At 43.2% G+C, this 14,626-nt stretch overlaps 2 protein-coding genes across 5 annotated transcripts in view; both read left to right on the top strand.

Moving 5' to 3' along the window:
- Positions 1-2,156, top strand: part of l3mbtl1b (L3MBTL histone methyl-lysine binding protein 1b) — a 67,385-nt gene extending 65,229 nt beyond the window's left edge. For all 4 annotated transcript variants that reach the window (XM_061915646.1, XM_061915645.1, XM_061915644.1 and 1 more), the window contains exons 20-22: positions 1,070-1,245; positions 1,312-1,374; positions 1,440-2,156. In XM_061915646.1, the coding sequence (XP_061771630.1) occupies positions 1,070-1,245; positions 1,312-1,374; positions 1,440-1,568 (368 nt within the window). In that variant the 3' untranslated portion in view covers positions 1,569-2,156. The remainder of the gene's footprint in view (positions 1-1,069; positions 1,246-1,311; positions 1,375-1,439) is intronic.
- A 1,701-nt stretch (positions 2,157-3,857) lies between these two features.
- LOC133561933 (uncharacterized) lies at positions 3,858-9,157 on the top strand. Its single transcript, XM_061915642.1, has 2 exons — positions 3,858-4,147; positions 7,287-9,157. The coding sequence occupies exon 2, from the start codon at positions 7,300-7,302 to the stop codon at positions 8,032-8,034; it is 735 nt and encodes a 244-aa protein (XP_061771626.1). The 5' UTR covers positions 3,858-4,147; positions 7,287-7,299; the 3' UTR covers positions 8,035-9,157.
- Positions 9,158-14,626: the final 5,469 nt, after the last annotated feature.

Genomic DNA, 14,626 nt, shown 5'->3' with positions numbered 1-14,626 from the left:
AATCGTCACACACACGTCAACTAATAAGAATTTGGCGCGGAGGGTCATGGCAGGAGTGCATTGTGGGTCATGGAATGCTAACTGCAATATGCTATATGTTACTGCCGTAGCTATTAAAATGGATCATATCAACATTGGCGGTAACTTATAAAAACTGAGAAGGGTTGAACACAATTGGCACCGAAAAGGAAATCATGTTCTGCAGATTACAAGCTGGACATAGTGAAATATGCAGCAGAAAACGACAAGAGGAAGCGGCGCATACCTTTGGAGTTGGCAGAGTTGTTTAGAAGCGACATCGAGGAAGAAGATTTCATGGCATTTATCGATTAGGAGTGACAGATTGTTTGGTAAACGTATAGCATGTTCTATATGTTATAGTTATTTGAATGACTCTTACCATAATATGTTACGTTAACATACCAGGCACGTTCTCCGTTGGTTATTTATGCGTCATATAACGTATTCAGCCTGTTGTTCACTATTCTTTATTTATTTTAAATTGCCTTTCAAATGTCTATTCTTGGTGTTGGATTTTATCAAATAAATTTCCCCCAAAAATGCGACTTATACTCCGGTGCGACGTATATATGTTTTTTTCCTTCTTTATTATGCATTTTCGGCCGGTGCGACGTATACTCCAGAGCGATTTATAATTGGAAAAATACGGTACTAAGTGGAGGAGTTGATACAAGTCATATTTACATGTAAAAGCTTGGAATAGTGTGATGATGTTGCCATAACATAAAAGTAATTCATGTCACAAATGTATTTCACAGGTCTCATTATATGATAGTAACCAATGTGTTTATTAAAAAACGTGTATTTTATCTTTAAATACATATGTAATGACTAACTAGTGTAAAAAGAGGTTAACCACTGTTTATAGTTGAATGTAGAAACAACCAAACACTCACCTTTTATAGTGGAACTTGTGTGTTGTCTTCTAGAGTTGTGTATCAAAGTGTTGTTTGCAAGTAAAAATGCAAACAAGTAAACCCTGTTTCTAATTAAATGTAGATTAGAAGAATAGAAAAAAAAAGCCAAACCTATTTGCTTCTTCCTGCAGCCTCTCCAGCAGACTCCACTGCCCTGCAGCAGGCACTTCACGAATCCGTCTTCTCCCCCGGCCTCATGGCGGCCCCCCACCAGCGGGTGGCGCTGTGCTGGGACAAACACTGTCAGCTGCTGCCTGAAGTTCTGGGGCTGACGGCAAAGCGGGTGGCGGCGTGGACTTCTGAGGAGGCGAGCAGAGATTATAAACACTATTTGTTGCGGACCAGCTGCTCATCACTTGTGTTGTTCTATCAGGTGGCAACTTTTGTCAAAGGACTTCCAGGCTGCAAAGAACACGCTGTTACTTTTAAAACCGAGGTAGTACGTAGCATTTATCGTGGTTTAATACTGGCGGTTTTAATATTTCCTTTGCGCTCCCCCAGCAAATAGACGGCGAGGCCTTCCTGCTCCTTACCCAATCAGACATCGTCAAGATCCTGTCCATCAAGTTGGGCCCAGCCCTCAAGATCTATAATGCCATCTTGATGCTGAAGAACGCCGATGAAGAATAAAAAGTTCACCTCGTGCTTTAAGAAGACATTTCCTTCTAGCTCCCTCCTGGATGGACACAGGAGGAGAGTTAGCTGTTTACTGACTCCACTAAAACAACTACAGACACCTTTAAACACGCTGCATCATTTTTTATTCAACACAGTTTAAAGTGATCGCTTCTACATGTTTTTTAAGCTTCTAATATAAACAATCCTGCAGAGGTTTTGCAAAAAGCAATATTGGCTTCTTTATCCGCAAGAGGGAGCAAGCACTGGCTGACAGAGAATTATGGGATCAAATGACAAGTTTCATTTGGTGAAGAAGCTTTTTTTTTTTTCTTTGTTTTGATGGCACATGAATGTAAAAAAAAAAAGCACCATCTGTTCTTTGTTTTTGTCTTGTCATGTAAATAGAATGCAGCTACCTAAAGATGGCCATGTCATGAAGTCATTTTAAGACTTTAAGGAATGTGTTCAACATGAAGTGTTTATAATCCACACAGCTTTTATTTATGTTTTCTAATTTAAGGGTTGTTTGTACGCTGTCTTGACTAAGAGGAACCTGGGCTGTGTGAATTGAGTGTAAGAGAATAAAATAAGACACACTGACTCTTGTCCTCATTTGACCCTAATGAAACTTAAACCAGACTTTGTGTGTACTTGTACTAGTTTGAAGTACACTTAATTAGAGTGTGTGACAAGACTTGTGAGAGTTAAGTATGAAAATGTGACAAATGACACATTTGAATCACCTCTGCATTTTAGGGGTTTAATTACCTGTGGTTTATTGGTCAGAACAATAATACATGATGCGGCCACATGTTTTTAAAGTATGCACACTTGTAATCTACCTTGAAATGAATGAGAAAAACAAATCTGGATGTCTGGTGGTCGTCTACAGCCATCTATTTTGTCATCAGGTCCGGTGGCCATGGATGAAGTGCTGGCTGGGCATCGGTTGGGGACATCTCTGCGCTGCTGACCCGTCTCTGCTCGGGATGGTCTGCTGGCCCCACTATGGACTGGACTCCGACTATTATGTTAGATCCACTATGGACTGCACTTTCATTATGATGTTAGATCCACTATGGACTGGACTTTCACAATATTATGTCAGGTCCACTCAACATCCATTGCACCGGTCTCCCTCACATTTGCGGTCCTTTCCAAGGTTTCTCATAGTCATTCTCGTCGACGTCCCACTGGGTTGTGAGTTTTTCCTTGCCCTTATGTGGGCGCTGATCCACGAATGTCGTGGCTTGTGCAGCCCTTTGAGACACTTGTGATTTAGGGCTACATAATTAACCTGATTGAATGATTGATGTTGGAGAAGTTAACATTTCAAATATCAGATTATTAAACTATACATTAAAGTCTTCAGGGGACGCATGGAACCATTTTTATATGTTATAAATATTAAAAGAAATCTCATGAAGTATATTTATATAGCGCTTTTCTCCAGAGAATCAAAGCGCTTTATGTAGTGAAACCCATTATCTACATCTTTAAGCTACATTTAAACCAGTGTGGGTGGCACTGAGAGCAGGTGAGAGTTTTGCCCAAGGACACAACGGCAGTGACGAGGATGGCGGGAGTGGGAATCGAACCCGAAACCCTAAAGTTGCTGACACAGCCGCTCTACCAACTGAGCCAAGCCACACTTTTAATAACTTTAAAAATATTGATATAACAATTATTATACATTTTAAAAATATAAATAAAAAGACTTTGTGTCAGTCTTAGTATCAACATTTCAGCCTTTTCCTTTTACATTATTTTTTATGTTTAAAAAAAGGTGATATATTTGAAAACTTTGTGTCACTTCAGCCATCACACCTTATTGCTGTTTTTGTTGTTAAATTTAATTTCACAATTGCATGTCATTGCTTATTCGAGTGTAGTTCACGACCGTTAATATTTGACTTTGTGTAACTTGTTGTGTATCTTCTTATACTTGTTAAACTGCTACCCTTGCAGTGCTGTTTAAGAAAAAGCAAAACAGATTCAGATTGTTTACAGTTGAATCCTTTTTTTTTTTTTTTTTAAATAAAATAATTTCCACAATGAGACTAATAAAAATAATGCTACACCGGCTGTGAGTTGGACAGCCCTGCTGTAAATCAACAAGTTTATTTTCTTGAGTCTTCTTGTGTATTTCTAACACATGTTGCATCTATTTTTGCTTGAAGGTTAAAAGTCGCTCCTTTTATGTCTAGTAAAAAATGTGTCGTTACATCAATGTGAACCTCCAAGAATAACAGGAGTCACCGTGAGACTGCCCCGCATTCCCACGACCCCTCCTACACACACACACACACACACAGACACACGCACACACACAGACACACACACACACACACACACAGACAGAGCGAGAGGAGGCATAGCAGCTTTGCAGCACTTTTCCAACAACAGTGTGAGTTGCTTGGATAAAAAGGTTGATGATCAGCCTGCAGATGCACACGAGCTCAAGGAGGATGAAGGGAACAAAAGGTGAAAGTCTCCATTTGAGCGTCACAAACCAAGGATGATAAGTGGACGATGGAGGGAACCGATGCTTCTTGAGTGAGATGATGATTGATGCTGAGGAGCAAAACCAGGCAAGTAAAAGCGACATTTTCCTCTTTTTTGAACTATGTTGCAGTGCAGCCAGCAACACTTCATGTTGCTAAAAGCACTTGGTGGCTCCTTACACACATGTTCTGCTAGAGGAGGAGTTAGGAAAGGCTGCAGTGGCAAAAAAAAAAGAGTCAAATCAGTTCTTAAACTGGATGACGGATCATAAAAACTGCAATGCTTGGAATTTTTTAAACATTACAGCGCCATGTTTGTGTGGACGTGTATGCGTTCACACTGCGGCTTGCGTACGCTTCTACAAACGGCAGCCGGTGCTCTGATAAGACCGAAGCAGTCGATGGTCGACATAAACAAATAGTGTGTTGCACACAGGGATAATGTACAAAGTTAACACGTATAATTCTTTAATAAAAACAGAATACAATGATTTGCAAATCCTTTTCAACCTGTATTTATTTGAATAGACTGCAAAGACAAGACATTTATTGTTCAAACTGTGAAACGTAATTTGTTTTGCAAACTTACTGTTAAGTTTGTTCGGCATAATAATGCCAAAGTATCCCTCCGTGGATGCGTCGAGCAAGAACACAGCAAAGGTAAGATTAACAGATTTATTTAAATAACAAAAAGAGCTATATAACATAAATGCTGGAGCTAGTAAAAACAACAAACAAAGGACGCTAACACGGAAGCTAGGATATACAAATAGACAAACTAAACTGGCACGAAGGCCCACAAAAACAGAAAAACAAATCATCAGCATGAGAGCTGGAATAAACAAACGCGTAGCGTGTAAGCCCGCGAGAATAATGAAGAATTGCGTGTAAGCAAATAAGAATAACAGACGTACCGTTGCGTGAAAGCAAACTTGGGTCCCAAACTGAACAACAAAAAGGGCAGGCTTATATACGGAAGATGATTAACAGTAACAGGTGTGCGGGACCGTGAGTAGCAGGTGAAATCAATGAGAAACCATGGAAACGGACAAAACAGGAACTCAGCAGGTGGAATGACGGAGTGATACAAAAACTGGAACAATAAACAATAATATGTGGAGAACCGAAAAGCGGATCTCAACACTTACAATTTAATGGCAGCAACACATTGCAAAAAGGTTGGTACAGGGGCATTTGTACCACTGTGTTACATGGCCTTTCCTTTTAACAACACTCAGTAAATGTTTGGGAACTAAAGAGACCCATTTTTGAAGCTTTTCAGGTGGAATTATTTCTTTTTCTTGCTTGATGTACAGCTTAAGTTGTTCAACAGTCCGGGGTCTCCGTTGTGGTATTTTAGGCTTCATGTTGCGCCACACATTTTCAATGGGAGACAGGTCTGGACTACAGTACCCACACTCTTTTACTCTGAAGCCACACTGTTGTAACACATGGCTTGGCATTGTCTTGCTGAAATAAGCAGGGGCGTCCATGATAACGTTGCTTGGATGGCAACATATGTTGCTCCAAAACCTGTATGTACCTTTCAGCATTGATGGTGCCTTCACAGATGTGTAAGTTACCCATGCCTTGGGAACTAATACACCCCCATACCATCACAGATGCTGGCTTTCGAACTTTGCGCCCAAAACAGTCCGATGGTTTTTTTTCTATTTGTTCCAGAGGACACAACATCCTCAGTTTCCAAAAACTATTTCAAACGCGCACTCGTCAGACCACAGAACACTTTTACACTTTGCATCAGTCTATCTTAGATGAGCTCAAGCCCAGCAAAGCAGGCGGCATTTCTGGGTGTTGTTGATAAATAGTTTTCACTTTGCATAGTAGAGTTTCAGCTTGCACTTACAGATGTAGCGACGAACAGTAGTTACTGGCAGTGGTTTTCTGAAGGGTTCCTGAGCCCATGTGGTGATATCCTTTACACACTGATGTCGCTTTTTGATGCAGTACCGTCTGAGTGATCGAAAGTCACGGGCATGCCGCTTATGTGCAGTGATTTCTCCAGATTCTCTGAACCTTTTTATGGTATTATGGACCGTAGATGGTGAAGTCCCTAAATTCCGGGCATGCCGCTTATGTGCAGTGATTTCTCCAGATTCTCTGAACCTTTTTATGGTATTATGGACCGTAGATGGTGAAGTCCCTAAATTCCGGGCATGCCGCTTATGTGCAGTGATTTCTCCAGATTCTCTGAACCTTTTTATGGTATTATGGACCGTAGATGGTGAAGTCCCTAAATTCCTTGCAATAGCTCGTTTGGAAATGTTGTTCTTAAAATGTTCAACAATTTGCTCTCGCATTTATTGACAAAGTGGTGACCCTCGCCCCATCCTTGTTTGTGAATGACTGAGCATTTCATGGAAGATGCTTCTATACCCAATCATGGCACCCACCTGTTTCCCTATTAGACTGTTCACCTGTGGGGTTTTCCAAATAAGTGTTTGATGAGCATTCCTCAACTTTTCAGTCTTTTTTGAAACATGTTGCAGACATCAAATTCCAAAATGGCTATTATTTGCAAAAAAGAACAACGTTTTCCAGTTTGATCATTAAATATCTCGTCTTTGCAGTCTATTTAATTTAAAATAAGTTGAAAAGGATTTGCATATAGTTGTATTCTGTTTTTATCTACCATTTACAGGACGTGCCAACTTCACTGGTTTTGGGTTTTGTAGAATGCCCAGACTGTATCATTTTTGATTTGATGTAAGATTATGAGACTTTCCTGTTTGTGTTCTGAGGCAAAGCAGCATTTCTTCAGGAACTTGAGCGGCAAAATTGATTTAAAAATGCGATTTTTTCAAAGCAGCAAATGTATTTGGCTTCTGTGGCCTTCAAAGTTTTGTGGATTCATCAGTCGTGTCGTCTAATAAAACAAAACCCCTAGCCAACAGACATCATTACTCTGATTGGGTGCTTGTTGCTAGGCAGAACTCTTAATCATAACTGCCCCACTGGCCAATTTTGAAAAAAGGCATAATTTTGCTTGCCACGCCCCCTCAGACTAGGAGACTCACAGCTATTACCTGAATACTGACTTGAATCAATGCTCTGTATGAAATACATGAAATAGAATTTGAGTGTGCTGCAGCCCCACAGAGGACAGATGTCTCATTAACTGAGCCACATGTCGTATTAAAGCAGCTATTTCCTGTTTGTGTCCTCTCCTAAAACACTTCCTAATGCCGCATTCTTTGTCTCCCAGTTAAAGCCACAGGATGACAGCCGCCAGCAGCAATGTCAGTAGCCCCGCCTCCTGCCGCTCCCCACCCGCCTGCCTCCCATGTCACTTGAGAAAGGGCGGAACCACCCGAACTCAACTGCACATGCGCTCAGCCCCGGGCGTGTGGCTAATGGTGGGCATGGCCGTGGTGCTGACAGGGATGAGTGTGGCCGTGGTGGGTTACGTGTCCGCTGTGCCCAAGGCTGTGGGAGGACGGGGGGGAAGCCATGTGGAGAGAATGAAACTGTCCGGGCCTGTGGTAATGGGTGTGGGCCTCTTTATCTTCATCTGCGCCGCCACGCTGCTCTATGAGAACCGGGATCGAGAAGTCCACAGATTAGAAACGTCAGATGACTTGGAGGACCTGAACGGGGATCTGGGCTGGGACGACTCGGAAAAGGACAGCTTCGACAGTCAAGAGCAGTGGGAAGAGAGAGAGGGCGACCAAGTCTCCAACCAAAACTGGGCCCTCTACCCGCCTCCTCTGTCTCTGGTTCAACAGAACCAGGAGGACATTGGGAGAGAAGGTGAGGACGAGAAAGAGAAGGAGGGGAAGTCAACTCTTCTGGCCAGAGTTCAGCACCATCAGGAGCCAAGTCCTCAGTCTTCCTGCGGCGACACGCCACTTTCTCCACGTCCTCAGTCCTCTGCCCACGTGGACTTTGAGAACTGTAACAAAAGGACAGCTTCTGTTCACCTGCCGGAACCTTTACCATCTCAAAGGGTTTGAAGGTCGTGGACTCCAAGATGCTTACTTGCCAACCCTCACAATTTTCCCTGGAGACTCCCGAATTTCAGTACCCTTCCCAAAAATCTCCTGGGGCAACCATTCTCCCAAATTTCTCCCGATTTCCACCCAGACAACAGTATTGGGGGTGTGCCTTAAAGGCACAACCTTTAGCATCATCTACAACCTGTCGTCACGTACGCTTTTCCGCCATACAAACAGCGTGCCGGTCCGGCCACATAATATATGCGTCTTTTACACACACATAAGTGAATGCAAGGCATACTTGGTCAACAGCCATAGAGGTCACACTGAGTGTGGCCGTATAAACAATTTTAACACTGTTACAAATATGCGCCACACTGTGAACCCACACCAAACAAGAATGACAAACACATTTCGTGAGAACATCCGTACCGTATCAGAAAATAAACACAGAGCAAATACTCAGAATCCCTTGCAGCACTAACTCTTCTGGGACGCTACAATGTACACCCCCCGCTACCACCCCCACAACCACCCACCCCATCTGTTGAATTCGGATGTCTCAAGGTTGGCAAGTATGCCAAGATGGAAGACCATCTAACCATAATCAGATGTCCTGTAAAAGACTGCTGAGAAAGTAAAGGAATTACAGAGGACTGACCTTAGGGCGTTTCAAAGGAAAAAACTATCAAGCGGTGATCTGATGCACTTTTGGAGATTTTATTCGATCTTTTCGACAGTTTTATGGGACAAAACCTCAAGCATCTTAGACTCTGCAAAATATGGCGGAGATATGGCAGACACTTGTTTGACAGGGACAATCCCTTTCAACAGACTCTTGCATCAGAGACATAACAGAAGCAGAACGAGCATGTATTCGCCCGTGTCGTAAAATTGTCGTAAAAAAAATGTGTAACAGTAGATTCCACATTTATTCGCCTGTGACAGAAAATGTAACAGGCTGTAACATTGAGAAGGCATTTGTCTACTTGTCTGGCAGAATTGGGGCAGCAGAGCCGTAACAGTCTACAAAGGGTACAACAGCCGTGTGTTGTGTGTGAAAATTGGCGCATCAAAACTGTAACAGGCTGTAACATTAAAACAGGTCTTTATTCGCTTGTGTCGCAGAATTTGCGCATCAGAGATGTATCAGTAGATTCTGCATTTCTTTGACTGTGTCTAAAATTAGCGCATCAAAAACTGTAACATGCTGTAACGGTAGTGCAAGCCTTTTTTTTTCGCATGTGCCGCAAAATCTGGCGATTATAGCCGTAACAGTAGATCTCACATTTATTTGCCTGTGTTGCAAAATTCACGTATCATAACAGTAACAGGCTGTAACAGTAGAACAGGCATTTATTCGCCTGTGTCGCAAAATTGTCGCATAAGAGATGTAACAGTCTATTCCACGTTTATTTAACTGTGTCAGAAAATTCGCGAATCAGAACTGTAACAGGCTGTAACATTGACCAGTCATTTATCTACTTGTCTCGCCAAATTAGGGCATCAGAGACCTAAGTTAGAATAGAATAGAATAGAATGGAGTTTATCGTCATTATATTGGCATATAACGAGTTTAAGGACTCCAATTTAAGATGCGGTAGTGGGAACAAATATGGGATAAAATAAATTACACAAGAGGTAATAAAGATAAAACTAAGAATTGAAATAAAAGGACTACTATCCAATAAAAATAATAAGCAATCCTGTAAAATATACAAAACACTATACAAAATACTGTACAATATACAGAACAAGACAAGAGTACCGGAGTAATAAATAACAATTCAAATAACAATAACAACAGTTCATTTACCTGGCGGAAAATTGCTACATTAGAGCTGTAACAGGTTGTAGCGGTAGAACAGGTCTTTATTTGCTTTTTGCATTGCAAAATTGCCGCATCAAAACTGTGACAGGTTGTCACAGTAGTGATGTGTATTTCTGGTCTTGTCACCTTCTCCTGGGCAGAAGGGGGACACCGCAGTGCGGCTGAATCAAAAGAGACGTCGGAGACGCTTTGCTGAACAAAAAGTTGGTTCATTCCAAGCGAGCGTCATTATTCAGGACTGCAGTACCCGGAGGAGGTTACGTCAAAAAAGTGAGGCACTCCTAACCTGGAGAGGCTAAACCACAGTCTTATATTCCTTCTTCCTGAGTCTGGGTGTGTGTTAATTCAGAAGAACTCAACCTGACCATGTAAGGAGATGTTAATGTGAAAGTGTCTTCAAAACAACTCATTTAAGTCATAATTTAAATGTTGGCCTATGAGCTAGACAGGTAGTGTCTTCTCACGGATAGGGCAATCACTTTTGCATTCCGAAGTCCCAATTAGATCCTCTTTTCCTACGAGAAGTGATCCTATCCACCTGCGAATATCAAACTTAGGGGCCTTATTTTATTACGTGCTCAAACTGAAATACCACTATTTAATTAGACATGGTGGTTCGCCTTCTCCAAGTTGGATATAAATCTTCACTATAAGCAAAACATGATATGAGTTAATTAATTCACTTCAGTAGTATAGCTCTTGTGTCGCAAACTTGCGGAATCAGAGCCATAACCGTAGATCCCACATTTATTCACCTGTCGGAAATGTGCGCATCAAAACGGTAACAGGCTGTAACATGCAAACGGACCTTTATTCGCCTGTGTTGGAAAACCACTGCATTAGAGCCGCAACGATAGATTCCACATTTATTCCCATGTGTCTCCAGTTTGTTTGTACGCTCAGTTATAATACGGATTTACAAATTCTTTAGCAAATATATTGACAATTGCTTTCAACACAACAAGGACAATTATGAGACAGGCGTTCACTTCACACCACTGTCCAGTATTTCTTATCACATGACCCCTGTCCTGTGCCACACGTCTGATGCACGTCTGATCCGGTCGGTTTTTGCTTGGGAAAAGTCCACAATGAAATTGGGTGTGAAGAGGCTTCCAACTCACTTCAGTCTGAGCAACCAGGAACTTATTTCTTGTTGGAGGAGGCACCCGTCCATGTGCTGACGCTTGCGCTGAGAGGTTCTGCTTAAAAGGATGAGGCAGATTATTTGCCAAATGAGTCTTTATCTTATCCTGCTTGTACTATAATCTGGTCTTTATCAGAGGAAATGGTCCAAAGGAGAGATGGCACGTTAAGGCCACACTCCTCTCACTCAACACCTACAGCAGGCTATAAATACCTTCTTTAAATTCACAATCCCCGTCACTGAGCTTCCCTCCTTCCCCTACGTTTCCTTGCGGTCAGGCGACGTGTTAAAGAGTTTCAATTAGAGCTGGGATGGAAAAGAAGCTGTTGAGTTTTCCCTGGCGCAGCAGAAATGAGCAAAGCTTGGCTCTCAAAACATTGTGACCTTTTCATCCCTCCATCATCTAATCCCTGTGCTTTATTCCAAAAGCTCCGGCAGGGGTAACTTTTTGCCTCCTCTCCTTGCTGCATGAGATAGTAGCTTTAGGCCCTTGCAGGCAGTTTGTGCTCACTCGCTACAGTCATTTGCATCTCTCCATCCCCCCCAACACGCTGCCGAGGGTTTTTGTGTGGGCAGGCTGTGCTGAGATGCTGTGATTCTGCGGCAGCAAGAAGTTGGCGAAGGTGCGACTGCATCTCGCAACAAGCTGCCAGTCTCTTTCGCGCGGGTTGCTCAGAAAGATGTTGCTTATGCACACGTATCATTCCCAGCAACAAATATGTGAAACTTTCAAGAAAGTGATCAGTTCATGCTTCCCCAAAAAAAACGTTGAGCACAGTTCCTTGATTTCCATTTGTAATCGGTTCCAAAATGTCCGACAAAGACAGACTCTTACAATTTTACCCATGAGAAATATTGTAAATCCAATTAACAGATAAGTGAGATTGCAAGAAAACTAAATCATACAAAAACTGAGGTACCAATGTGCATTAGTTCCTCAAGGAACGGCGCTTGCTCTGGTAAAAACATGGTTCTAAAAAACGTACGAAATGTATATGTTGAGTACAGCTGTACCCTTTTGATCAGTGGTCCCCAAACTACGGCCAGCGTCCAAAACCCGGCCCACCGAATTGAAATTGTTTTTTAAACAATCATTTTGTTTTAAAATTTATGTCTTTTATAGTGGAAAGTGCGCGCTCTTTCAGTCAATTAGTGCAAGAGGGAAAAAAAGGCGGAAACCTAAAATAGACTCATGAGTGTAGAGTTTTTAAACATAAGTGGACATATGACTTTTTTTGTTCAGTGTAAGGACAAAGGCAATTTGTCTACTCTGCAATGAGACAGATTATATTTATAAATGTGTATGTATGTATATGTGTGTATATATGTCTGTATAAATATATAGTTATGACGCGGAGTCGAACCCGCCTTTTCTTGGTGGCTGGAGCTGCGTGCGCCTCTACTGACTGTGAGCCAAGAGGAGCCTCTGCTGACAACGCAATCAGACACATCCTCACTCGTGCCGAGTGCAGCACGCCCAGGCAGCAACGAGCCTGCAGCCTATCAATAATCAACACACCTGGTTTTGATGAGAGGGAGCAGCATAAAGACCAGCAGACCCGAGGAACCTTTGCCAGAACGTTGCTAACCCTCCAGTAAGCATCACGTCTGGCATTCCCTGTTTTCCGAGTGATTTTCTCGCCCCTGTTTTGCTCTATCTCTCCGTGTTTTCCCCTGGTTCATGTCCTTTTGTATTTCCTCAGTGACTCCCCTGTCCTCTGTGATTGGGCCTTGTCACTCAACTCCCATCCGGATTCCTGACTGCTCTCCTCGATCCACGACTTCCCTGCTCGGACTCAGACCACGCTGCCCTGCTCTTGTCCATGACCTCTTGCCTGTCTACGACCTACCTCTTCGCCTTGCCCTCTTGGATAACGACGAAAGATACAGCCAACATTTACAGACAACAACCCTAGGTAACATTTACTTATTTAATATTACACATAGTCCACACTCATTCACTTTGAGTAGCATATACACGCCTCGTATTCATCAAAGGTTTTTAATAAACCTTGTAAACCGCAGTCCTGCCCTGGTTGTCGCCTCCTTCCCTTCTCTAGTACATAACAGTAGGTTCTGGCCAACAACATGTCGGAACCAGGCGACAACGGCAAGTCCCAGGCCCAGATAGCCATATCTTCCGACTTAGCTAACCTTAGCTCCGTCGTTAGTAAACATCAGCTTCGGTTTACTGCCCTTGAGTATCATCTAGAGAAAGCCTTTACCAAGCTATATTCCAGACTCGACAACATGTGCCCCGGGGCCAGTTTTGGACCGGTGGTACCTCCTCGTGCTCCTGTGTTCCCTGCTGCGTCAGGGAACACAGCTTTTTGGAACGAGAGCCCAGGATAGCCAGCCCTAAACCCTTTGAAGGGGACTTTGAACTTTTGTAGAGGGTTTTTGGTACAATGTGACCTCATTTTTCGTCGCCAACCCTCCCGTTTTTCCTCAGACGGCGCCAAGATAGCCTTTATTTTTTCCCTACTTTCCGGCCCGGCTCTCAAGTGTGCTACAGTTGCTGTGGACAGGACCAATGGGCTCAACTCCGACTATGCTGCTTTCCGTGCTGAATTTCGGGCCGTCTTCGATCACCCCAAGGATGGGGGGGACGCGGCCGGACGTCTCCACTCCATCTCGCAGGGCTCACGCTCTGTGACAGCCTACACCCTGGAATTCCGGACCCTGGCAGCGAACAGCGGTTGGGAAGACCGGGCGCTCCAAAGCGCGTTCCGTCGCGGCCTCTCTGTGGAGATTAAGGACGGTCTGCTGAGAGACAGAGCTACTTCCTGCAAAGACCTCATCAAATTGGCCCTCCAATTTGACCAAAAACTTTGTGAGCATTGCCGCCTATACAACTTGTCTCTTCTAGAGAAGGAAGCTATTAGGAACTACATCACCAAGGGCCTTGCTTCTGGCATCATTACACCATCCAAGTCTCTACTGGCAGCGGGATTCTTTTTTGTGGCCAGGAAGGACGAATCTCTTCGTCCCTGCATTGACTACCGTCACCTTAACAACATCACCATTAAGAATAAGTATCCTCTTCCACGACTCAACTCATCTTTTGAACCGTTGGCACCTGCAACAATATTTACCAAACTGTATCTCCGTAACGGTTATCACCTGTTCCGGATCAAAGAAGGAGACGAGTGGAAGACGGCCTTCAACACTCATATGGGTCATCATGAGTATCGGGTGATGCCTTTTGGACTCAACCACGCACCTGCTGTTTTCCAAGCTCTTGTCAACGACATCCTCTGGGAAATGCTGGGTCAATTCGTGGTGGTATACCTAGATGATTTAATTTTCTCCCATAACCTCTCTAATCATCAGAAACATGTTCGACTTGTCCTGTAACGTTTATTGGAAAATTGTCTATTTGTGAAGGCTGAAAAGTGCTGCTGCCATTCTTCTTCGGTGGAGTTCCTGGGATCCGTGGTCGAAAGGGGTCACATAAAGCCTGACCCGAAGAAGTTGGAGGCTGTGGTAAAGTGGCCGCAACCTACTTCTAGGACGGAACTTCGAGGTTCCTTGGATTCGCCGGCTTCTACCGTCGATTTATTCAAGACTTAAGTAGAGTTGCTGCTCCACTCCATTCTCTTAAATCTACAAATGTACCTTTTTGCTTGGAC

Source organism: Nerophis ophidion, linkage group LG11, assembly GCF_033978795.1.
Source record: "Nerophis ophidion isolate RoL-2023_Sa linkage group LG11, RoL_Noph_v1.0, whole genome shotgun sequence".
Taxonomy (NCBI): Eukaryota; Metazoa; Chordata; class Actinopteri; order Syngnathiformes; family Syngnathidae; genus Nerophis; species Nerophis ophidion.
The sequence above is the reverse complement of the archived record's forward strand: the minus strand, read 5'-3'. Positions and strand labels throughout refer to the sequence as shown.